Genomic DNA, 26,362 nt, shown 5'->3' with positions numbered 1-26,362 from the left:
TTATGTCAAACTTGGGAGTTACGCTTTGTTCCAGCTGTGATTCTGTTAATGGAGGACCTGCGGCAAAGGGAGTTGGGTCATATCATGACAGGGTTAGAAGAATGAAAAAAAAACTGTGTCAGTGTCTGAAGAGTGGTACTAATGCAGTCAGCAAGAGTAGGATGAGTTTGTTCGTTTGATGTCTTCTTTAACCTTTTCCCTGCTGATTAAGTCTTTTGGTACCAAGTTTGTTTTAGTTATGAGGTGAGGCATAAGGGAGGAGAGTGAGCACAAAAGATGGCCTCAAGCTCCCAAGTTGAACATGATGTATAATGGAAGATAGATAGGCTGTCTGTTGGTTGAAGCTATGAATCTAACTCTGTCGTTGCCCCCGCAGTCGCTTCAAGAAGTCGCTGGCCCACTGGCAGCAGTTCCACTGTGACATGCGCGACCTGACGTCCTGGCTGAACGAAGCTGAGAGGACGGTTCAGGACACCAAGGCTCCAGGCGGAGAGCTGGATCTGGAAAAGGCAAGAGCACAGCAGAAGGTAAGATACTGTAACAAGATCATGAGATTTTAGAAAACAAGATTTCTTGTCCTTGCAAGCCCTAGGAAATTGTTATGAAGTAAGATGCATTGATTGGTGTTTGTTGTCTAAAATGTTCTGGCATTAGAAAGTCACTGAAATTAATCGTTTGAGAATGCCATGGAAAAGAGAGCTGCTTTGAAAATTGATTTTTAAAACATGCAGGTTACCTTTTACAAGAATTCCCCAAACACAGAGGCCTTGCTCTGAGAGCTCGCACACCAGACTAGTGTTAATGCCTGCACTTTGCACGGCACTACAACTAAATCAATTTAGAGCACTCTTGACGGGGTTAGAGCCCTTTTGATTCCAAAGAGAAATCCAATACAGGAGTCCCTGGCCTCTTATGAATAATGAATGAATAGAAGTTAAAGAGTAGTATGGTTTTAAGGACTTATATAGACATTGACAAAGCCATTGCCAATTCACAGGTTGGCCTTTGGGATCAGTAAAATGTGAAGGTTGTTTCGTAGAGGGATTGATCGAGGTTTTGAGGGATTTTCCCTTTGGGGTGCTTACCGTTTTACGTTCAAATGCATGACCGATTGTGATGTCACAGTCAACGTTACTTCATCAACCAGAACAGTGATGGAGTCGGAGAAAGGACAACTTGTTACTGCGAAGTGCAGAGGTGGTCTCGCAGGGGGGTCTGTTTACTACTGGGACTACTGCTTGTGATGTGTAAAATTACTGTAGGTGTAACAAGACCAGCAGGAGATCGTTTATGAGAAGGGATAGATCTGGAAATTGTTGTTGGGGATGTTGCAATGTACATCTTTACAGATAGGTAGTATAAATATATCATCAACATTTTAGGCAGCTTACCAAGCAGGGCTGTCTAACAGGACCCATCCCTCCATCCCAAGATGGCAATTTGCATGTTTGTACGGACCAAAATCTGAGCTTCATGACATGAAATTGATGAAAATGTAACAACATGGACTCCAAAACTATGGGTAGGATGGAAAAAAATTTTTAAGCAAGAGACAGATCTGTTACCAAGACAGGTGTTGTACCTGTGAATAGTTTCATCACGTTGGGAACCAGTCTTGTTTCATGGGAAAAGTTTTTATGTTTCAGTTAAATCCTGTACTGTACATGGTTTGTACACACTCTCTTGCCCCTCCCCTACTGTATTCTTGGTAGCTTATGGATTTGATGTCGGCAGGGTCTGATACATGCATCTACAGTGAAGAACCCATCCTGGTTGGTCATAAATGTTTGGCTTTCATTCCGACTTCAAATATATATCAATCTAGATACCAGACACCATGCTGTTCTGGTTTCCTCTCCCTGTGGGAACATGTACATGTACCAGCCATATAGAGTTGTTCCTTGTGGTTATGGATGCATTACGAAGGTACGCACGACTGCGTGTGGAGGCATGTCGTACAAGTACCTCGGCGCTGAAATCAAAGACACCAAGGGAGTCTGCATCACAGGTCGCCAGAGCAAGCCTTCGTGCTCAGCGTCTCCAGAATTAAATGTCAGTTTCCATCTCCATTGATTTTTGTTTTCATCATACAGAGATTAGACTCCTTCTCACTGGGAATACTAATGTTTGAGTAATGTTGGCACATAGGCCAGGCTGGTGCTCACAGCAACTATGTTGACTCAACACTGAGGCACGCAGATAGAGGAATCATCGCACAGTGACAATGTTGGAGATTCGAAGAGACATGGTGCTTATCAGAAGCCTTCCTACTCCCATTCATACAAGTCAAGTTTATAGGCCTCAAGTGCAATGAAGAATCTTTACCCTTATCTATCAATTCCAAGGGCATTGGGTAACCTATACTAATCAGTCAACGTCGAGGCACTGAGAACTGTAAGAACTTGGAAGCGATCCAGAGTGAAAGTTTGGACTACATGACAGTCTTATCTTCGACCACGTTCTCTGAATGCAAGAATGTTGGCAAGAATTCCCATCTGAAAATGAACCGTGGGCTAGAATGTTAAATCTAATATGGTTGCTTTAATTTTGGTGTAAGGTAGCATTCATTATCATAATCATGTACCATTTAGATGTTATATTGACCTTGACTTAACTGTCCTTCAAGTCAATTGCAAATAAATTCTTTGTAGCAGCATGCCTTCTCCCCAGGGTGATATACAACACAATACAACAAAGGCAGCAAAACAAGGTCGAGATCAATTGCTCATACACCAGGAGTACTTTATTGATTTTGCCAGCTGAGAAGGGTTTCACTGATGGTGTAGGATTACATTATCAAACTTAACTGTCGGAGATTTGTTTCCAATTCTCCACGCTTCCATACCTTCTACTGATTGTGCGAAAATTGCAGCTTCTGTTGAGGAGCCTTTGTTAGGGTGTAATTGAATTGGATCCAATGTCTCTACCCAGTTGGGAGGCTTTCTAGGTGTGTGTAATCGTCAGTTACGAATGGAATACAAAAAGAAAGCTTCAAGCCTCAGTAAGGCCAGAGGAGGGATATGTAGGGTTCCCGTGGTAGGGGCACCTCTTAACACGATACTGCTGGCTGAAAATTAAGGGTTAAAAGCTATATGTATCATCGTTCTTTCATGCATATGAAGTGAGAAGAGTATGTAGTTGGAGGGTATGTGTGCCTTAGGGAACTGATTAGCTTTTCGCCTGCCCATGCACGTGCTTGCAGAACGAGGGCCTTCGACCAAGTGACCATTGATGCAAGGGTCAGCGTGATGTCTCCCAGCGATCGCTCCCCAAAGATTGCAGACCACGGCCTAAATTAGACCCTTTCTTACCGGGAGTAGAATTATTCAGCAGGCCCTGATTGCTGCGGTGGGGAGATAATCCTGTGTGCGCTCCTTTTGTAGCCTTCAAAATAGCCAGAATGAAGGCATTGGAAAACTAGGGGTGGAAAAAGCCAGGCTCGATTGACCTGTTGTTATTGGGCGTGCAGCTTTGATTCTCATTACCTTGTGAAAGTGAGGACGGCATCGCCAAGGAAAGGTTCAAGTCAAACAACTGCTTTCTGATGCGTTTTTCTCTCTAAGGATAGGAATCGAGCAGTGCTGGAGGTGTGCCGTATTGCTGTGCATAGGATGCTGACCTTGGTGCTGAAGAATTAGCTGCCAGTCATTTGCTACGTCATGTGGTGCATCATCCCTGACTGATCACGGCGAACATTCATTACTTGTCGCTTGCGTGGCTATGTGTTCTGCATTATGCAGCACATTTGGCTATTTTGATATGTCTTACTTTGAAACAAGAGGATGGATGCGGCATGTGAAGGTGCGGATGATACGTGAAGACACCAAATCTGGGAGCCTATAAGAGTCTTCAAGTGCTACATGTCTGAAGGACAAGGTAATTCCGGAGGTAGATGCGAGCAGACCTCACCAGAATGCCAATGTGCTACGGGGCAGGGACCAGAAGATGGGTAGCGGGAGTCACTGACAGCCGCCTTGGAAAGATGGCTGGATTGGAATAAGCATGTGTTCCCATCAGTTCCAGACTTGAAGGATATTTGCCAGTCAGGAAGTCTACAGGGACGGCGCCACGTAGCTGCCTGAGGAAAAAGTTACGCGTGATTTTAGACGTTACTCTTACTCGGATGTGTCAAACGATTGAGGAGTGGTATTGGTTATCCGTGTGAGGGGGTGTTCCCGACATTACGATCTCACTTGTTAACATCGGGGAAGGCTGGAATTGAGGCAAGGTAATCACAGGTTTCTACTTGGCTTGTGTTAGTATTGGGTTCCAGGTTCTGTCCATGGTGCTGGAAGGCTTGCTGTGATAAGTGGTGGGATCAATACACTGGTGCAGCCAAGCATATCCTCGTCTTAAATTTGACTCCCTGCCATTTAACCCCCACTCATGCTAAAGTTAATCTGATTTGCTGATTTTTCCCTGGTGACAGTCATGTTGCCATCCTTGGTGGCAGACTTGGTTTGTCATTTAGATGTACAATAATTCAAGATATAAGCCAGAGAACCTCACTGTACAAATTTCACCTGCCTTTTTCTTGCAATTTAGGAACGCGTTTGTTCGCCAGACTCTTCATTAGTGATGCTTTTTCTCAACATAATTAACCTCCGGTGATAAGAATGCATTTACTCGACATATCAGGAACAGCAGGGATACCTTTAGGCTTAATGTGTTATCTCTGTAATTAGTGTGTGTACCGTAACATGTACGTCTACCACTCTCCTCAAAAAGTGTTCACCGTCTTACTTTGCATAGAAATTGCAAGAGGGGATCGAGAACCACAGGAAGCAAGTGGAGGGACTGAACGCGAACGGGCAAGAGATTATCGAGCAGTGCACGTCCATCGACGCCACCCTTCTGAGGGAGAAGCTGGATGGACTGAACAGAAGGTGGAGGGTGCTGTGTGCAGAGGTCAACGACAGGAGAGAAAGGTCAGTCGTGAAAAATGGTCTTCTTACTGTGAATACCTTTATTTTTGCTGGGACTTAAATTTCGGGTTGGGTGAGGAAAGGAGGTTTTGTTGTGTTCAAGTTTGCGGTTGAAGCCATGTTTATATTACAGTAGTAATAGGAACCCACCACAAAAATGATGTAATTGAACATCTCAAGATTTACAAGTTTTTCATAGGCCTAAACAGTTTTGAGGCTGTTGAGATATTGGAGGTCACTCCCAAAATAAACTAGAGGTCCAAAATTAAACTTGAGGTCCAAAATTAAACCAAAGGTTCAAAATTAAACTAGAGGTCTAAAATTAAACTAGAGGTCCAAAATTAAACTGAAGGGTGTTAGCTTTGTAATTGTATTCTGTAGCACTTCTTGTTTGTCTCTTGCAATTCAGTACTTCAACTGGAAGTCCTTTTTCCCCCCGTAAATTGTTCTAGTCCGGAGAATTGCTAAAAGTTACTGGCTTGCATACATGTATAAAGATCTTTTTCTAAGCATTATCTAGATTTGCCATCTCATGCAGTGAAGATTCAACTTTTGAAAGGTGTTTGACCATAGCAGCACAACGGCTTCTAAATCATACATATGTATGATCAGATCTAGACAAATATCCTACAATTTGCACTGTATCCATTGTTTCCCCGTCTAGTTGTCACATTATTCCTTGATAACAGTGGGTAGGTATTACCTGGAGCTTTGCCAAGGGTGCACAGAGGCAGCCATCGTACAATAGCCAATATCCCTTTCTCTCTCTTTAATAATTGGAAAATTGATAGGAGTCTTGAGGGGCTCTGACCAGGTCCCATAGCTGTAGACGCATGATTGGTATAGGTGTCAGCAAACTTATACATGTATCACAAATTCATATTTCTCTGCCAACTTCGTTGATAATCAACAGAGTGTTTTTATCATCAAGTATCCACATGCATTTCAAGAAAATAAGTTGGTGCTGACACTAAGTCTTCACCCTTAAAAATCAACTGAATATTCAACATGATTTATATAAACAATTTTTTGTGTGGTAGATGCCTCCTGAAGGTACTACAAAACATGTTTATTGAAGAAAACACATAAAACGTCAATAGCTTGAACATTGCTTGTCACACTTCAATAGTCATCAATTAGCATTCAATCAAATGATGTTTACCGTCTATGCATATTTAATTCACTTCCCAGAAGATTGATGGCTTTTGTTTGTGAATAACAAGGCACAGTCGAATTGAAATGTCTCTGTAGGACGTGACATGGTTTTGGGCTCATAATTAGGTTAAATAATTCTCCTTGCTGTCTGGTATATTTTTTTCCATATGAAAATTAGATGAGAGAAATAATTATGTAGCAATTTTATCACTTAAGTACAAAACCTCACGATTTTCTGATGACTTATTATATGACAACTGTCAGTGTGCGTCAGAATAATGATTTACTCACTCATTGCTTTGGTGTGCTAGATATATCAGATATTTGTCTATCGTTGCCAATAAAGGAAAAAGTAGCTCACATTTATCTTAACTGACGTTGATGAACTAGCTTTCTCGTATCATAGATACAATGATCCCATCTATCATTCAAACAAAATTCATGAAATCACGATTGTTTACAAAAGGCTTAATATTGAAGTGGATGATTCTCTTTGAGTTCTGTTTGCCTGCAGTTTGTTTTTCTTTCAGTCTAAAGGTAGGATGTCCTAGAGAAATGTCAGCTTTAAACTTATCAATATTCCAGTCCAGCGGCAGGAATGGCGCTGCGGTATGTTTTACCAGTCACAGCTGTTAAGTCTGACCAGTGCACCCATCCATTCTGCATTATGAATGGTCAAGTCATAACGGGCACATCATGACCTCTTTTCAAGGCAGTGTGAGTTGTTCCATAGGATGCTGAGCGCTGACGGATTAGGGCTGGGTCATGGAATTGCCCGGGTTTGAATAATTTGAAGCTCACAAATCGTCGTAGCATAAGACATTAGGAGTTCGTTGCTCTGCATCCCTGCATGATTTGAATGATTGGCAGCGTAGAAATCGTCATAGACTCTGTCGCCCTGTTGCGACACATATTTTGAATTATCATTAAGACAGGCCCCAGTGAAATTAAGTGCAAACCTCATTGCCATTTATAGGTCTCCTTTATTTGGCTACATTGGCATTTTTAAGGAGAATTCCATCCATTTGGGAAAAATTGCACAGGAGTATGACCAAACGACTCTGTTTGAGCGCGAGCAAGCGTCATTAGTCTCACTCTTTCTCGTCTCCCTGCGTTGCCATTCCGTCTCGCATACCTACTGTGGTACTAGTGCTTATTGATGGAGACGAATAGAGGGAAATTCCTCAATATCCACATTTGGCATTTGGAAGCACCACTTCATCGATCGGGCATCGCTGCTGTGCTGGATCTGCCACCTCTTAGACCTGACGTCAACAGCAGGGGTACAACACGAATCACCCGGCCCAGATTTGTTATCATCATTCCGATGGATGCTAGAGGGAGAAGGCGCCGATTTGGAGACGTCTATCACCCATTTGGATGATTCATTGGCCCATTTCATGTGTCCTCTAAAGCAACTGCCCTGAGAAAGTACACAAGTAATGTCACCAGCAAGCTTGGTTAGTTCAATTACCCCCGCTAACCTTCTGGCATTAAAGCGAGCTGCATCGTGGCAGTAACAGGGTTAGCACAATTATTCCGAGTACCAGGAAGTGTGACACGCCGATTTAATCCCTCCGCCGTGGCGACATTTGTCAAGTCGGCACTGTATCGACACAGGACTGGGACAGTCGGAACCGTCCTGGATTGGTTGGAATCCAACGATTCAGATGAAGGAGACGGTGGAGCAGCCGGATTTGCTGAGCAGGGCGCTGAAGACAGATTGCACTGTGGACGTCTGTTCCCAGTTTCTGGCTGTGAACGCTGGATCGATACTGAACGGCAGCTGGTGCAGAAATGTTGCCTGACATGCTCAGGTTGTGTCGCGACTTGACCTTTTGCGTTAATGCCCTGCAGTGACGAGCCAAGGAGCTCCGGCCCCGAGCCGTGGCAGCACGCGTTACCGCCTGTCCCCGGGAATGTGAAACGGTGGGATCAACGATGCCTGAAACAATCGGATATTCAATTTGTGGGGGATGGGGATTAACCAGCGTTTGAACTGTGCAGGTGGGTCGCAGGGGGCAGCCCGCAAACTAACCGCTTAAATCACCAGTCCCTTTTCATACATTTTGTATGGGAGTCGAAATTGCAGGATTGTAACAATAAGGATACATCATTTACAAACCAGGACCAGCTGACTTGGATAATCTTGGCTACATGTACAATGCATTCTTGATTCTTTTTATCTCAACCTCAAGCAATGTTGGCAGTACAAGTCTGATTGAACAAGGAATGTAACTTATATTCACCATCTTTCATTGCTTCTGTCAGCCTTGGAGGAATTGCTGATTTGCTCAAGCAACTCTTGGTGCTTTTGTGTCAATATCTAGTGCTATTTGGAGCTTCAAATCTGAAAGCAGTAGGACGCTGCAAGATGTAACTTTGCCCCACTTGCTTGGATCAGCATCTTTTGACAGGAGTGAAGCGTGATTTACTGGAGTTTTGGGAGTGAGTGCAGTCGGTGCAGCAGAGTGTGAAGATCATGGCACATGTATGTCATCCATCTGGATACGTTCCTTTTGTTAGAGACATCACTCACGTCAAACACGCTGACATGTAAGAATGAGGGAGCTGAAGGAGGGGGCTTTACCTGGATGTAGAGGTGTATCTATCTGATGACAAAACAAATGATGTGTAGCATGGTGCTCTATTGCAAGGTAGCAAAAGATTTTCTGTTCTATGGTCTTCCATTAAGCTTCATACCATATTTTGCTTGTAATATCTGGTAACAGTGTTCCTTTATTATATCGAATATAAATCTAATCCTCCAGGACTTAAACTCTAAGCTAATTGCAGAATATTTGAATGTCATCCAAATAACAGATGACAATGGCACATACAGAAATTAGCATTTATCTTAATTTCTGGTTTTTGTTAATCATCTTTTGTAATACTGTTAATGTATTTAAGTTTACGTGGTTTTAATCTCGCGGTAGGGAAAGAATGTAGTGTTCGCGGTGGCTTTAAGTTTGCGTTAGAGACAATAGAAGATAGGCGGATAGGAGGGCAAAACAGTTGCGGTGGTTTTAAGTTCACGGCAAAGAGCTTACCGCAAAAACCTCCAACATAAAACTATCGCAAACATTTCTACATTTACAGTATTTTTTTAGAGTGTTGTACATTAAGTTGGTACATGTATGAGATTGAATGGTTGAATATAAATCTGTCTGACTTTCAAATTTGTTCTGGCCATCTTATCATCCCTGCAATGTCTTTACATATCTTGATAACTAAAACATGAGAAGTGGCTGGTGTGGAAATGACACATTAGCCACCTCTGCACCGTGTTGGCCCAGCAGAATCTGATTAAACATCCCTCCCCTGGCCTTTCAGCCCCAAATTTGGCTCCCCGCTGAAAGGAAAGGTTAAGGCACCGCTGCAATTACATTCAGGGGCATGCTGGGGGATTACAGATGGCGGGATTAGGGAATTAAAGGGGGGCATCCCCGACCCAGTGGGAGAAAGGTCATGTGTCTGATGGTAATTTGACACTATGTTGACCTCGTTACCCTAGCAGAACGTGGTGAGATTTTACATTGGCAGGCTCGCTGGATTTTTGCCAGTTTGGAAAGTCTGATGTGAATCTGTAAAGAATATAGATAACTTTATTGTTAAAAGCAAGGATAGGGTTATAGTCATGTATGTAGAACTACTGTTAATGCATTTTAGTTCGCGAAAGGGGGAAAATGGGGTGTTCGCGGTGGTTTTAAGTTTGCGGCAGCGCTATAGTCACATACTGCTACAGTATTGGACAAAAATGTTCACGGTGGTTTTACGTTCGCGGTGAAACTGTCGCCGCGAAAACCACGAACATGAAACCACTGCGAACATTTCTGCATTTACGGTATATATTTGTAGTGAGATTCGAGATTGACACGGCTCGCTGTACATGTATTTCTTCCAGTTTGTCAGTCTGATGAGAATCTGTAAGGAATATATAAATAAGCAAAATAATATTATAGATCTGGGGATTAATATATGTCTGGGGATTTATGGCAAACTTATCACCCCAATTACGCCCAAAAAGAAAGACTAAAAGAGTAACTTCCAAAAGGATTATTATTTGCATATAAAGTAAACATCATTGAAGAATTATGGTGCTACATAAGTATGAAATTTACAAAGATGATGTCACAACCTTGTGGGAAATAAAACAATGTTTCCTTTTTATTTTTGAAAATGATCAAATTATTCTGAAAAGTAGTGGAAATTTTGAGCCATTAAACGTGTTTGAAGCAAACATGACTGTTATGAATATCACAGATGTCAAGCTATGTTATAAGGATGTGCTCTCTTGGGATGCAAAATGTGTATACAAGTGCAGGATGACATTTTGCTTGTACGCCGTGGCTGACGTGAAATGCATTTGTTAACATTACGTCTTGACATTTACTAGCTAAGATTTAAGATGCCTGCATGTTTGCTTGTGTATATTATGATTATCCTTAGCAGCAGCTAAAACACTATCAATCAATATGTAGGGTAATTGCCTAGGAACACTGGTACTAACAGTGATAAACTACTTGAGAAGGTGTGAAAGTTAAAGTGTTACTAGTGATATTAAAATGGGTATATGTGGTTGTTTACTACTGCCTTGAGTTATAGCTAGAAGAATTAGAGATGGACTTGATGCAAATCGCTTGCATTCCCTTGCCACTGTACGTAATCTTTATTGACATTTACTGTTGTAAGAAAATTGCAAGACGTAGTGAGGCCTTGAAAATGTTTCACTAAGTGCATGAGTCATAATTGGCATGCAGTATATCCTTCCTTTTTGCAAGATTAATAACGCAATACCTTAATTCCTACCTACTGGCAAACGAATTCTTCCATAGTTTAATCAAGGGGGTTTAAGACGATTTTAAACCTCCTTGGTTTAATCAAAGAATCACAGCCCTTTATGCTATTGTTACTACAGTATTTCCCCTAATACTAGGAAGCTACCCTCAGGCAGTTTGCTATCCCCTCCTCCTATTTTGCATGACAATTACGGACTGTCACTGCTAGCAGTAGTAGTCATGTGACCAGGGGTTGCGTGGTTGTTGATTGAACAACTTTCCTGAAGGCAAAAGTTCACAGGTCATCAGCTGTGAAGGCTTGAGCGACTTGGCAAAATGACTTCATTTCGACATGTTCTCCCTTGTTATGGATTTATTTCCCAATGGAATTAAGATTATGTTCTGTAAAGTCTTGAAGGAAGAGACATGCATCGTAACTATGGATACCTACAGTGGTGGTAAGTTGTTAGATGACATGATTCAGGTATTTTCCCATTTGTTTTGAACGGAACTACTGAAGCGTGGCCCAAACACTATAAGCGTAACAACCATATAATTGTAGTTATGCCGGTGTTGAATGCAACAACGACAGTTAACAATGAAAAGTGCAAAATTTTCTTTCACTTGCCATGGTAGCAAATGCATACATGCAATATTCAGGCAAATGAACATGGAAGAACATATAAGCATTTCCTGCTTTGTTTTGAAAGGAATTACTGCAGTGTAAAGCAATTACTATTAGTCTAGCAACTTTATGATTATATATCTTGGTCGTTAACAATAATGACAACAACGCATTTATTTAGCATTCCCTTGTGCACCTGTAATTTGCAGGGTAAAGATCTCGCTAGGTTTTAAGAATGTTATTCTCTGAGAGTAAAACAGCTACCTGTAGGGGCCCAGAGTGAATGTAAAACTAAAGGAGCAGCATAGCATTGCTCTGGAGCGGCCTATTCATGCAGAGTGTTAGTGCCCAGATAACTATGAAGCTCATACAAGGTCGACCCTCTCATGTGATATGTATCTGCTTCTCCCCCGCAAGATGGGCGGAATATTCTCCCGCTGCTTTCAACATCGTCCTGCTTGTAGCAAAGATAAGTGGTCGGCTTCTCAACATTTTGCATTAATCCCGTCCAAGCTTAACCTCTGACACGGCTAATTCCCGGCGTTTTGATAGCAGGGAAATCCTCTCTTTTTACAATTTCGAAGAGATGAGCTTTTAGGAAATACCGTACTGTAGCAGTCGCGTGGAGGGGACCCAAAGGAACAGCATGCGCTGACAACTTGTGCCTTTATTACAGCTCGTGAAGGAATAATTGCATCAAGGCTGCACCCAAAATGGCATGGTACATGGTAATTATAGGGCGAATAATGATTGCAATGTGTCAGTTCAATTCTACGGTGGAAATAATTGATATACTACTGACTTGTCGTGATCATCGGAAAGCCGTAGCAATAGGGGAGGGACCTGTTAATGGACCTGCGCAGAAAGCCCAGTTTGAAGGTCCACGTTTTTTTTCTTGTTATTATTTTTGTGATTTTTTTCCTGGTGAAATCTTTGGTCAATTTTGGCCAGTTTTCAGGCAGGGGGACCAGACATGTGTTTAATTTTCAAATCCAGAAAGAAATTGTGACCTTTGACCTTTGTTGTGGTATAGAATTGCATCATTTGGGAGGGGATTTTCCCCGGCTAGACCAGTGATTCCCAGCTGCAGGGGGTAAGATCAGGGATTGTTTACGTTCAAACACGTCTAGCGCGTTAGAATGCAGGAGTCGAACCCCGGCTTTTTCCAAAAACGGCAACTAGACATGTTTAGCTGTCCAGTGGATGGAAGTTTTTGGACATTGAAATACTGTTAAGTGTACTTTGAAGCCTGTTTTTGTTCCTTGTTTTGTATATAATCTGATGGAAGTCTGTTCAACTGGTCCCTCCCCTGTACTAGAATGTAGTATAATACATTGACCCTCTCCCAACCTCATAGCTGGTTTGAATTTGGCAAAATCCTGTTCCAATATTATCAAGAAGTACATTTTGGTTAATGATCACCAAATTTGGGGAATGTGGGTGCCATGTTTTGTCTGATTTTCAGCAAAAGTGTGATATCACAACAGTATAGAGTATTTACCTATTGGACAGTGTATGTATGCATCTTGAAAGCTGTCAGAAATGGCTGGGAGAGGCTAGATGACTGCAATAAAGGTATAGATTTATTGGAAATGATGCACTGAGTGATTCATCCAGGTTCATACCATAACATTATTCATCAGTCATGAACTGTCAATCAAAATGCCATGCCTAGGGCCTCCCCCCCCCCCCCCCAAGCACAAAGAAAAGCCCTTTTAGAGTCTACAGGAACCCAAAAAAAGGGGTTATTGCCAGGTATACCCTGCATGTGGTATCAGACAATGCTCTATTTGAAAGAAAATAGATTTGGAGTGTATAGGAACATGTAAACTCTTTATTTTGAGCATTTTGTGTACATTTTGTGGCTTTCCTTTGGTTTGTCATTACAAGGCGTCGGGTATAAAAGTTGTAAAAACAAGGCAACTTTCTATTCGAAAGTCCAAATTTCACATCCAAGTAGGAGGAGAGGCTATGGTGAGTACTGAATTACAGTTGTAAAGAGAGAAACCACTGTGAAATTAGGAAAAAAGTCATGTGACATTGGTACTACTGTCCCATTGCTTAACCATAGGGCTCAGTAACAGGGTATGGGCCTGGCCCTCAATTCCCAAGGGAGCAATCAATGAACTTCATCTCTCGGCTAAATGATCATACCCCTAGAGTGTATCAGCCAGGGGGGTAGTTTTCTGTCTACCCCCTTGTTCTGCTACCTGTAAGGGGAGGGACCTGTTAATGGACCTGCGCAGAAAGCCCAGTTTGAAGGTCCACGTTTTTTTTCTTGTTATTATTTTTGTGATTTTTTTCCTGGTGAAATCTTTGGTCAATTTTGGCCAGTTTTCAGGCAGGGGGACCAGACATGTGTTTAATTTTCAAATCCAGAAAGAAATTGTGACCTTTGACCTTTGTTGTGGTATAGAATTGCATCATTTGGGAGGGGATTTTCCCCGGCTAGACCAGTGATTCCCAGCTGCAGGGGGTAAGATCAGGGATTGTTTACGTTCAAACACGTCTAGCGCGTTAGAATGCAGGAGTCGAACCCCGGCTTTTTCCAAAAACGGCAACTAGACATGTTTAGCTGTCCAGTGGATGGAAGTTTTTGGACATTGAAATACTGTTAAGTGTACTTTGAAGCCTGTTTTTGTTCCTTGTTTTGTATATAATCTGATGGAAGTCTGTTCAACTGGTCCCTCCCCTGTACTAGAATGTAGTATAATACATTGACCCTCTCCCAACCTCATAGCTGGTTTGAATTTGGCAAAATCCTGTTCCAATATTATCAAGAAGTACATTTTGGTTAATGATCACCAAATTTGGGGAATGTGGGTGCCATGTTTTGTCTGCTTTCAGCAAAAGTGTGATATCACAACAGTATAGAGTATTTACCTATTGGACAGTGTATGTATGCATCTTGAAAGCTGTCAGAAATGGCTGGGAGAGGCTAGATGACTGCAATAAAGGTATAGATTTATTGGAAATGATGCACTGAGTGATTCATCCAGGTTCATACCATAACATTATTCATCAGTCATGAACTGTCAATCAAAATGCCATGCCTAGGGCCTCCCCCCCCCCCCCCCAAGCACAAAGAAAAGCCCTTTTAGAGTCTACAGGAACCCAAAAAAAGGGGTTATTGCCAGGTATACCCTGCATGTGGTATCAGACAATGCTCTATTTGAAAGAAAATAGATTTGGAGTGTATAGGAACATGTAAACTCTTTATTTTGAGCATTTTGTGTACATTTTGTGGCTTTCCTTTGGTTTGTCATTACAAGGCGTCGGGTATAAAAGTTGTAAAAACAAGGCAACTTTCTATTCGAAAGTCCAAATTTCACATCCAAGTAGGAGGAGAGGCTATGGTGAGTACTGAATTACAGTTGTAAAGAGAGAAACCACCGTGAAATTAGGAAAAAAGTCATGTGACATTGGTACTACTGTCCCATTGCTTAACCATAGGGCTCAGTAACAGGGTATGGGCCTGGCCCTCAATTCCCAAGGGAGCAATCAATGAACTTCATCTCTCGGCTAAATGATCATACCCCTAGAGTGTATCAGCCAGGGGGGTAGTTTTCTGTCTACCCCCTTGTTCTGCTACCTGTAAGGGGAGGGACCTGTTAATGGACCTGCGCAGAAAGCCCAGTTTGAAGGTCCACGTTTTTTTTCTTGTTATTATTTTTGTGATTTTTTTCCTGGTGAAATCTTTGGTCAATTTTGGCCAGTTTTCAGGCAGGGGGACCAGACATGTGTTTAATTTTCAAATCCAGAAAGAAATTGTGACCTTTGACCTTTGTTGTGGTATAGAATTGCATCATTTGGGAGGGGATTTTCCCCGGCTAGACCAGTGATTCCCAGCTGCAGGGGGTAAGATCAGGGATTGTTTACGTTCAAACACGTCTAGCGCGTTAGAATGCAGGAGTCGAACCCCGGCTTTTTCCAAAAACGGCAACTAGACATGTTTAGCTGTCCAGTGGATGGAAGTTTTTGGACATTGAAATACTGTTAAGTGTACTTTGAAGCCTGTTTTTGTTCCTTGTTTTGTATATAATCTGATGGAAGTCTGTTCAACTGGTCCCTCCCCAATACAAACAGCCCTGCGTGGTATTTTTGTGTCCAGGACTTTGCCATATTGATTCCGGGATGTATACTTGATGGAATCACTGCTGTGGCGTGACAGGTAGTTTTATTTTGGGTGTCCAACATGCTTAGGTTACATGTGTGTTGCTTTAAACGTGAATTATGCATGCATGTTGGCGATTTGTCATTGTAAGTGGCAGTGACACGGGGAAATCAATATGGCCTAAAGGCCTGATGTGATATCTCATACCTTGATATAGACTTCATTCTGGTGCCAAGTTGCAATGGTGGGATAGTGTTGATGTCATAATTGGAAAACAAGAGGGTTGGGGTTAACTTAATGCAGAATTGTTTTCTTGGACCATTGCCTTTGGAGGAGGGTTACTTCGTGCATTAGATATAATTGTAAATGGTTGTGTTTATTGCAAGACAAAATTAATAGTTTTTCTGATCTAGTCCAGTCTAATTGGTATGAAAATAGCAACTAGATACCAGGTTTGAATATCAAATCAATTTGTAAAATCAATATCTCAATAGCTATAAAAATATGGGGAGAAGCGGATCTGCAGAAAAGAACTTGGCAACAGAACTGAGTCCATGTGTCTTAATGTTTTTTTTTTAATAGGACTGTTTAACAATAGGCAATGCTGTAGGGCTGATGTGAATTAGTGTTTTACTATGGTCAATATTGACCAACAATGGCCATAAATTATATACAAAATGTATGATAGGGAAAGATGGCGTTTCTGTCGAGATGTGAAACTTTTCTGATTGTTTAGCAAGATGTAGAAGTGCATTGTTTATAGTTGAGTAAATTTTTCAGATTGCCAATGTCTTTTCCGTATGTGATCAGTGTTTATTATTATCAGTGGTTGCCTGATATGAATATGTTACGTGAATCTCTACGTTGATTTTTTTCTCAACTAAGCATGAGTTCTTGTGACCTCATCATGTTGTATCTAGTTAGTAACCGGTTGTCATTAACTTATCGACCAGGTTTGAGGAGGCGAGCATGCAGACGGAAGAGTTCCAGGAAGAGATTGATGAGCTGCTGTTCTGGCTGGAGGACACAGAGGGCGTCCTTAACAAGCAGGTCTGCCCCGCTGATGAGGACCAGTTAGAGGAAGCTCTGGAGAAAGTAAAGGTGAGGACTTGGTCATCATCATTTTTTGTCGCTCTAACTCCTGCAAGAGGCTGTTTTATTGGACTCCTGGAAATCGTGGTTTGAACAGGTCGGACAAGCATGTCGCCGTAACGTAAGCACGACCTTGCATTTAAGGTCGTGTTCGCGTATTTGAGGTTAATATCTTGTATATAGGTTCATTCAGTGACATATTTTATGCAACAGCTGTTACTCCGATGCAACGTTGACCAAAGAGAACAAAAGAGATTCGGCAGTTATAATAGGTTTAAATAGCAGGCTAATTGCCATATACGCATTACGTCCCGGCAAATTGCTGGTCGGACCAAGTTCACAGAAGGTGCTGTATGGTTTGGGGGGGGGGTCTTCCCAACAGATGCAGGCTGCAGATTGTTGGTGTAGGGTCTTTGTAATTTCTCTGGAGATAGTTGTTTTTCCATGCAGAATGCCTGATATAATTTTTATGGACATTGGTATCGGTTTGCATTAATTATAAGAGCTGCTACTGGGCTTTTAAGATGGAAAGTCTAAAGATGGAAAGTAATATTAGTTTGGCAAAAAAAACTTCTGTTCTTTCGAAACTGCTTTTTTCTAGGGACAGTTTTGTACTTTGCATACTCTTGAGTGCAGTGTTATCTTGGGTGTTGCTGATCTTTTGTCTGTTGTCCAGAAGACTTCTGTATGCAAAATGAGAGCTGTTCTTTACATTAGTTTTTTGGGTGGGCAATTTTTCATGGTTCGTTGCTACATTTGTACATCTCTTTTGAAGCAAGCACAAATTTCTTAACATCATAAATATTTTTTTCTAAACTTGAAGGACAAGGAGAATGACCTTGGTTCCAGACAAGACAACGTGAACACCATCAACCAGACAGGGAACAGGATCATGACAACCCCGGGCGCCTCCAAGGCGCTCGTCAGCAACGTTAAGAAGAAGGTGGACAACCTGAATACAAGATGGCTGACGGTCAGTACAATTTACAAACATTGATACATAAAGCAGCATGGTTGATTAACTTGTGTATAATAGAAATTGCTGTGCTTATAATAATATTTTGTAGTCCATTATGTCTGGCATCGTAATTCTGTCATTTAACCTTTAGCACACTGAAGTAGCCATTTGGCTACCAATTCTTCTCTACAATAGTTTCTTAAAGTTAAAGTGATCCAGGCGTCTTGATAAGATGCATAGCGGTGGTGCCCATCTCCACTTCTGTAGCCCTTGGGCTTCACATTTGTGCAAGTCACTACAGCAGGGGGCTGATCCGCTGGTATTGATGTGTCTTTGCCATACCCTTTCCCAAATACTGAGTGCTAAGCAGAGAAAGCAGTCTGTACCATTTTTAAAAGTCTTTGGTATGACCCGGACTAGGATCGAACTCATGACCTACCGTGTGCAAGACGAACACTGTACCAACTAGGCCATAGCACCGCTTTTTCTTAGGAAGGATGAATGTTAAAGATATGTTCAGTAGAAGATCTGAAATCTCGGCTAGATTCACACGAAATGGGCACAAACTGAACATTCCTAGGGCAAATACACAGAGATTCAGTAACTCGCCGATTCTGTACCTAACGAAACTGCTTAACCAGTATGGTTACTGAATCTCGGTGTGTTTGTCTTGGGAATGTTCAGTTCAGTAACTGGTATCTTTTTCTGCACCATATTTGTGAATGTTCCCATTTTTTTTTGGAGAATCAATATTGTGTTTTATGTATCGGATTTTATATACGAACTAGAGTTCCACGACCTCATACCTTCGCTAAATGATTTTAACCTTTATGACTGACATATCAGGAGTGTTTGTCATCAATTATAAATCATACCAGTTGATCTTCTTCACCCAAAAAACAAAAGTATGACCTTAACAAAGAAGGTTATGCTAACAAAGTAACATTGATCATGAATTATGCAAATGGTCCTTATTAGCATAATTTAATTCAACGATGTTCACATTCACATAACTTCCAAATGACACAAGTATGAAATTGACATCATTTACCTGTATGGAATTATAGTAGTTTCTCATTAATTATGCAAATTAGGCCTACATTTGCATATCTTTTATCTATCAAAATTCCTCAGTAACAAATGTCACATTTGTCAATAGTTATATCATGGAATTTGGCGGATGTATAAACTTTCCTCATTAATTATGCAAATTAGATACTGATTCGCATACTAAGTATCTAATCATGTACATCATCACTCAAGCTATCTACTTACCAAAAATCATAACCATCCATCAAGCCCTTCTTGAGTTATTCCCTTTCAAAGTCTGAACCAAAACCTGCTCCTGCAGTTCCGAAAAAGCCGCTAGGGGGCCAAAACCCGTACCACTTACTCTCTGTCCAAAGAGCTATCAACCACTCAAAAATCAGTTCCATAGCTTGTCCAGAACACGAGATATCGAAACAGGAAGTTCCACTGCAGTACCGTAACAAGCCGCTAGGGGACCCAAAATATAATCATTTCCTAGCTATAGTCTCATCAAGACCTACCCACCTACCAAATATCAAGACAATCCATCCAAGCCTTCTCGAGTTATGCTGGTGGTTACAAACATACATACATACATACATACATACATACAAACGCTACCCTCTGCATAACCTTCTCGGCGAAGGTAATAAGATTATATGTATGCCGACAGCAGTGACATTTTGAACGTACTGTACATTGGTTTTTTAATTCAGTGTATGTAAACTGCGACAAACCAATGAAATACATCTTATCTTATCTCTCATGTTTCTACTTCTCCAGGTGACGCCAGAGATCCCCCAGAAGCGGCGCGGACTGCAGGACCAGCTGCACTTCTGCCGCACCTTCCTGGAGGAGCTGGAGGAGTTACTGGTGTGGATGGCCCACACCATGCAGCTGCTGGAGCAGCAGAAGGGACCCATCTCCAGCGCAACCTCATCCGATGAGGGAGATCAGGTGATCATTGACCCCAAGGTATGCATGATGGCTTCAGAATGTGATTGCATCAGAATGGAGAACAAAAAATGTGCCCAATCTCTTGGTTACAAAAGCCTGCAAGTTTTTGATTTTGCCTGTAGACAAAAAGAGAAAAGAAAGAAACTTTGCATGATGGCTTCAGAATGTGCCCAATGTCTTGACGACAAAATCCTGCAAGTTATTGAGTTCACCAGCTGCAATAGAGACAAAATAAACTTGCATGATGAGTTCAGAATGTCATGGCATCAGAATGGAGAACGAAAAATGTGCCCAATCTCTTGGTGACAAATGCATGCAAGTTGTTGATTTCACCAAATGCAATAACAAAAGAAATGTTGCATGATGGTTTTAGAATATATATGCCCAATCTTTTGGTGACTAAAGCCTGCAGGCTGTTGAGTTCACCAACTGCAATATAGGCAAAAAAAGCTTTGCACGATGGATTCAGAATATCCCTAATCTTTTGGTGACAAAAGCCTGACGGTTGTTTAGTTCACCAACTGCAATGAAGACAAAAGACTTTGCATGATGGATTCAGAATATGCGCAATCTGAAAAAAGCTTGCAAGTTGTTGAGTTCACCAACTGCAAGAATGAAAAAATAAACTTTGCATGATGGCTTCAGAATGTGTCCAATGTCTGCAAGTTGTTGAGTTCACCATCTAGACCAAAGACAAAACAAGGGCTTCCTTGCTGAAACTGCTTTGAACAAACTTGAAGTCTCGACTTCATCATTACTTAGATGAGCTGAGTTAAGTTTGTACCTTTGGCACGACAAACATTGTAGCCGCTAGGGTTATTCAGGATGTAAAATCAAGCGGTAGCTTCAATGAATAACAAGTGTGAGAATTATAAATCTCCCTCTGCACTTGACTTAATTGCACACATCAACATGCCCATTAATTTTTAAGACATTCGCTAATTGCAACGGTAACGCTTAATAACTCGAAATTTTGTTTCTCATTTTAGATTCCAATCAACAGCGCTGTCCCATGGGCATTCGTACCTCTTTTATCACAGTGTGTGTCTTTGCTCTCATAGAGTTCACAGCATGACGTGAATTACTCCCGATGCTTAAAGGCTCACATTATCTTATCCAACAAGGGATTAATGGGGGATGTTAATGTACAAAGTGTCCGCTGTAAAATGTTACATTAATTTCACCGGCTACCACACCCTGATGAAACTGCCTTGTCGTGATTATACACATCACTGGCTTCATTTACTACATCACACTGAACTGTCTAACATGATATGTACTTAACACTGGTCACTTGAAAAATGATTACAAAGACATGGGTAGTTTCGAAGATCTGATTGACTTTAAAGCCATTATATTGTATTGCTACTGAAAGTACATATAAGTTCTATACGTCAATTGTGACAATGTGCTGCCCTCCATACTATGGTATCTTTATTTCCATCATAATTTCAGTACATTGTACTTATTAAGATATTGGACTTAAAAGTTAATTGGATTTTCCAAATTGCCAGAATTTTTCCAGATTTGATAACCAGTTTATAACCAGTTTTATATGCATGTAAAATACCTGGTGACTCTTATGACTATAGCGAAACTTTTGTTTAATAGCAAGACAATATTGATAACTTTTCTGGTTAAATTTCAGCCATCTGTATTAACACAATACTTTCTAGTAGGCCATATTTATGACGGATATCATATCTTCCCATCTGTCCCTATACCAATTTGAACTTGTTTTTCTTATAAAAACATTTGCATGTATTGTACCTTAAAACTGCGTATTTCAATTTCAAAATCTTTTGTAGATCTGAGATGAATCTCTAATGTACTTCCCCTGATTCCCTTGAGGAATATTACACACAGAAAGTCCAAATGTTACAATATTACCAGTTATTGTACTGCTGTACTGTTTGTATAGTGTACTACAGTTCATTCTTTCTTGACTGTCTTCAAAGTTTTGTGACCCTCTCTATGATATGAATCATCCCTGAGAGTGACTTAAAAACAGATTTAATTGCATTAACCATGCATCTGCTTATCTCAAGTGCGCGGACATCTTGTGAGAACGCTCATAATCTTTATTGTCCGCCCGCGGGAGCAATATTTTTGTGGAAGGCTTTAGTTCCAGTCATAAAGTGCATCTCTTTACTACTGATGGGATTCAAAGCATGGACGAGAATATGAGAAACAGAGAATCCATAAAGCCGTGGCTTGTGTTTTACGAGTGCTTACATAGTCTTTATGCCTATCTCCTGTGGACAGGCAACCTTTTCTGACCTGAGGAAGCATCATATATATTGCTTCTGGGTATTCTCCCGGCTATTCGACGTTATTAGGTCGAAATTGTGAAGTTTTTATCACCTGCCAATGCCTCTGCATGAAGGATGGACTCCCCTTTATGGATATTGTTGACTCTTTCTGTACTTGACACTCATTTATTTTGCAGTTTTCATGTTTTGCAGTTTTCAACATGCCTTTAGGGTGCATTTCCGGCCACAGCGCAGTGCATGGCTGAAAAGCCTGTTTATCCAATGATATGTAGCTCCCTGAAACAAAAATAACCAAATTACAGCTGAAAACACAAAGAAGGCTCTTTTTGGAAAAATGTGTATTTGGAATTATTATTATTGTCAACAAACAGTCGAAATTATTAAGTCGGCAAAAATGAGCACTAAACGGATAGTAAGACTCTATCATCTGTATATTGATCAAAATTTTGTGAGGTAAATTTGCATTTGCATTATATGTATGCACTAAAGATTGCTCTCAGTAATGATTATGCATCTGAACAGTTGCTAATGAAAAGGCAGTTCATAGATTAGTACATTTCAGGCCAGGCCTGAAACCTTTTGCACCGATTATACACCATTACATGATCACCTCTGTGAAAATGGCACAGCCCCTCACATTTACATCTGCAAAACTTGTATGTCCTCTCCCGTCTGCAGACGATGAAGGATGCCCTGACAGCGCGTCAGTCTAACGTCGATAACGTCAACCTCACGTACAACAGCCTGGTGGCGGAGAGCAAGGATCTGGAAGTGGAGGTTCCAGACTACGTCCGAGACAAGATAAGGAAGCTGAACGCAGACTGGGCCAAGATCCGCTACATGGCAGCCAACCTGAGGCCGACCTCGGATTCCGACGTGGAATCTCTGGTCATGGAGCAGAGGAGTAGGTTCTGATCAATATCCTCTTACAAGTGAAGATTGTGTGTGGCCCCATGTGTTACATAAACCTGCCATAAAGTCAGACCTCGGGCTGCACTTTACAGTCTGTTGGGTCGTTTGAATGAAGCCGCTGAAGTTCTTCCTTTGATAGTTATCGATTTGGCATCTGATACCGGGAGCATCCCAGTGACGATATTGTTTGGTTCTTCAGCCTTGATTGTTTTGATTCTTTGGAACATGCCTCTCTAATAGATCGATTGTGTTTCAATGAGTAGCATTTCGCTAGCACATACATGTAGCTTATTTGTAGAATTTTCAACCTGTATCATTTTACTGGTATGTACTTTGGTTCTTGCCATGCATGTCCCAAATCAGTAAATGCAATGAATTTGTCTTCACCTTATTAAGATATCAATTCGTAGTTTTTGCTGGTGAATTAAAAATGTTTAGTCACTGACGAAAGATAGTTGATGCTACCTGATACCTCTGACTGTTTACGAAATTTATCCAGTTGCTTGGGAAACTGTTTTATTGCATTTTTTATTACCTGGATGTCTAACCTTCGTTGACGTAGTGAACGCATTATTTTCAAACAATGACATGTTGTTCGTGAGTTGATCAATGTGGTGAAATTTCCTGTAATTGCAAACATTACTTACCCGCTCCTCGGATCATTTAACACGAACACAGGGTCTATGGAGGAGATGGAGACGGCCAGGATAGAAGTGGGTGCCATGCAGGCCAGAGCAGACATGCCATCGATGTACCCCGACTTCGACAAGTCCGTGGCGGAGCTCCGCGACTGGCTGATGCTTCTCGACCACATGCTGAAGTCCCAGATTGTTACCGTGGGAGACGTAGAAGAGATCGAAGAGATGATAATCAAGCAGAAGGTGAAATGGCGCTGCCATCCGCTCTGGTAGATTAAGATCAGTAGCTCCCTACCTCATCATGATGGATAATCCTTGTTACAGCAGCTGTGAAGAAGGGAATTGAGTTGAATTTATGGCTAATTAGTATATGTCAGGCCCACAACAACCATCTATCTTCTGGATTGCGTGAAATAATCCTGCGTGGAAATGTTTCCATAGCTGACTCAGCGTTAAAGAGCTAGCTGCTGAATTATGCACTAAGGATATTTGCCTTCCAACCATTCTAAAGGTAGTGGCATAAATCAATTAGCATTGGCATTTAAAGATTCTTTAGGCTCCTGTAATCACATTAAAGAAAACTGGCTAGTGCGGATATGGGAGAAACCATTGAATTAAGTGGTGGTTTTGTGTGAAGAATTGTATGCACTCCCACAGCAACTAGAATTAGCTTTGAATGATAGAGACTACAAAGTGATAGCCAAGACATGCAGTCAATAAAAAAACGCAACTTAAAGATGGAGGGAGCCTCTGGGAGGGATAACTTGCTGTACCGTTTTCCTTTCAAGACTTCGCTGTGATTTGTCTCTCCTTCCGGAGGTCTTAGAAATGAACCCGTGTCTTGCCTCCACAGACCGTCTTAAACGACCTTGACGTAAAGAAGCCCCAGCTGGACACGGTGGTGGCTGCCGGCAGACGGCTTATTCAAACTGCTGATACAGACAGCGACAAGCAGCTCCTCAAGGAAAAGGGTAAGATAAGAACAGTAACAGTCAGGCTTAAAGTGCTAGCCAGCTGACTTGGCACTGCCAACATCATATCTCACAGCCTGGCTGATGGGCTTTCTTTCTTGAGATTCTGCAGTGTTGTCTGACAGAGATAACAAAATCAATGTTATCTGTATTCTTTAGTGCTCGATTCTAATGTTCCCAGAAGTCTTCTTTTGGCAAGTGTCTAAGATAATATTTTGAATACGAAAGAGAGTTGTGGTCTTTATTTGAATGTCATGTGATGGTTTGAAAATGATTCAGTATTTCTTTCAAGCATGATTGGAATGAGGCAAAATGGCAGTCGTAATCTAGCTTTGACGTCAAAGCTCCCACACTTTAAAATAGGAATATGAAAGAAGATGTAATTCGCAGTGATATGTCATTCATGCACATATCTAGAATAGCATGCAGTCAATCTTTGCCACTCAAGCTTAGCCATGCATGAGAATGCATTTCCTGCTACAGTTTAAGTTAAGTTATAATTACAGTGCAATGCCCTGATGTTAACATCCTGTCTTCTTCAAGTGACAAAACTTCACTTTCGGTTGACAGAATACAAGAACTGTGAATATCGGTTGACAGCATACAAGAAATGTGAATACAAGAACTGTTAAAGAAGTCATTGACATGGATGGGCAGCAGCAGGAGAATACTGTTATGCATCATTGGCATTTTGTGTTATTAAAGAATTAAATTTCTTGCTGCTTTTATTGCAAAAGTGGCATCGTCGTGAGCTTTGGGCTCAGAACCAATAGGTTCTGTGCTCGATACTTGGCATGCCTCGAAATTGTGCCCTTGGAAAGGCCACTTTACATGATATTCGTACCATGATAGTGGAGTGACACTTACCAAGCCTCTTTGGCTAATCCGTCTAAAGTGTGAAAAAAATACATTTGGTGTGTCAATGTGCTAAGATCTACACATTTGCCACAAAGAGCCGTTAATATATTTTTTTTCAAATTATTAAAGAAGTGGGTAAATTTGTCTTACACTGCCTAAAAAGATGTCAAACCCAACAAAACTAGCACCATGTACATTTTAGATTGTAGCATAATATTGAATGTAGCCCTTAATATCATTGTATTTGTCATTATTATATGTATTGTTTGTACAATTAGCCCTCGGCATGTATTTGCAATTAACTTTGCATATAACTGTTATTGCAATGCCCCGATGTGAACCTCCTGTACCTTCCCTCTCAGTGGACAGAATACAGGAGCAGTGGGACGAGGCGTCGACTCGGGTGGGCAGCAGGAAAAGGGAGCTGGACAACATGCTGACGGACTGCCACCACTGGGACGAGCTGCGGGAGGACGTGAACAGGTGGCTGGAGCAGGCCGAACAACAGGTGGAGCACGACTCCGAGGTCGGCCAGACGGTCGACGTTCTGGACAAGCAGATAGCGCAGCACAAGGTTCGTTCGCTCGCACATGGATTGGATGGAACTCAAATCTTTGTTACTCATGATCAATTACTTGACCAGTAGGATTGCAGATAGCACAGCACAAGGTTTGTTCCCTAGCACATTAACTCAGGGGTTGTTTGTTTGTTTGTTTGTGCCTTTATTTGTACTCGAAGTTGCTCTATTCAGCCATCAGGGTAAAAGTCAAATCGTTGTTAATAATAATTACTAGACCAGTGGCCTTGTTGTTGGTTGTATTGTTAAAAACGGTGAACTATTATTTCTTGCCGGACGGCTAATTGCACCATGAAACAGTGTATAGAAAGGGTATACATGTGTACAGACAGTGACAAAAATCATATAAACAGCACAAAATGTTGGATTATGGCCCTTAGGAAAGCGAATACCAGTGTAATTCACGTTTTAATTCTTTCTTTCAACAGATATGTATTTTTCCTCTGCCTGCTAAATGCTTGAATATTTAGGATTATAGTATTGAGTCTATTACATTAGTT

General features: G+C 41.3%; 1 protein-coding gene across 4 annotated transcripts in view; it reads left to right on the top strand.

Moving 5' to 3' along the window:
• Positions 1–26,362, top strand: part of LOC136436161 (dystrophin-like) — a 229,422-nt gene that overhangs the window by 136,577 nt on the left and 66,483 nt on the right. For all 4 annotated transcript variants that reach the window (XM_066429949.1, XM_066429963.1, XM_066429956.1 and 1 more), the window contains 9 exons: positions 377–527; positions 4,753–4,928; positions 16,551–16,698; positions 17,513–17,662; positions 19,460–19,651; positions 22,585–22,810; positions 23,497–23,699; positions 24,310–24,427; positions 25,648–25,859. In XM_066429949.1, the coding sequence (XP_066286046.1) occupies positions 377–527; positions 4,753–4,928; positions 16,551–16,698; positions 17,513–17,662; positions 19,460–19,651; positions 22,585–22,810; positions 23,497–23,699; positions 24,310–24,427; positions 25,648–25,859 (1,576 nt within the window). The remainder of the gene's footprint in view (positions 1–376; positions 528–4,752; positions 4,929–16,550; positions 16,699–17,512; positions 17,663–19,459; positions 19,652–22,584; positions 22,811–23,496; positions 23,700–24,309; positions 24,428–25,647; positions 25,860–26,362) is intronic.

The sequence above is a fragment of the Branchiostoma lanceolatum genome, chromosome 1 (genome assembly GCF_035083965.1).
Source record: "Branchiostoma lanceolatum isolate klBraLanc5 chromosome 1, klBraLanc5.hap2, whole genome shotgun sequence".
Taxonomy (NCBI): Eukaryota; Metazoa; Chordata; class Leptocardii; order Amphioxiformes; family Branchiostomatidae; genus Branchiostoma; species Branchiostoma lanceolatum.
The sequence above is the reverse complement of the archived record's forward strand: the minus strand, read 5'-3'. Positions and strand labels throughout refer to the sequence as shown.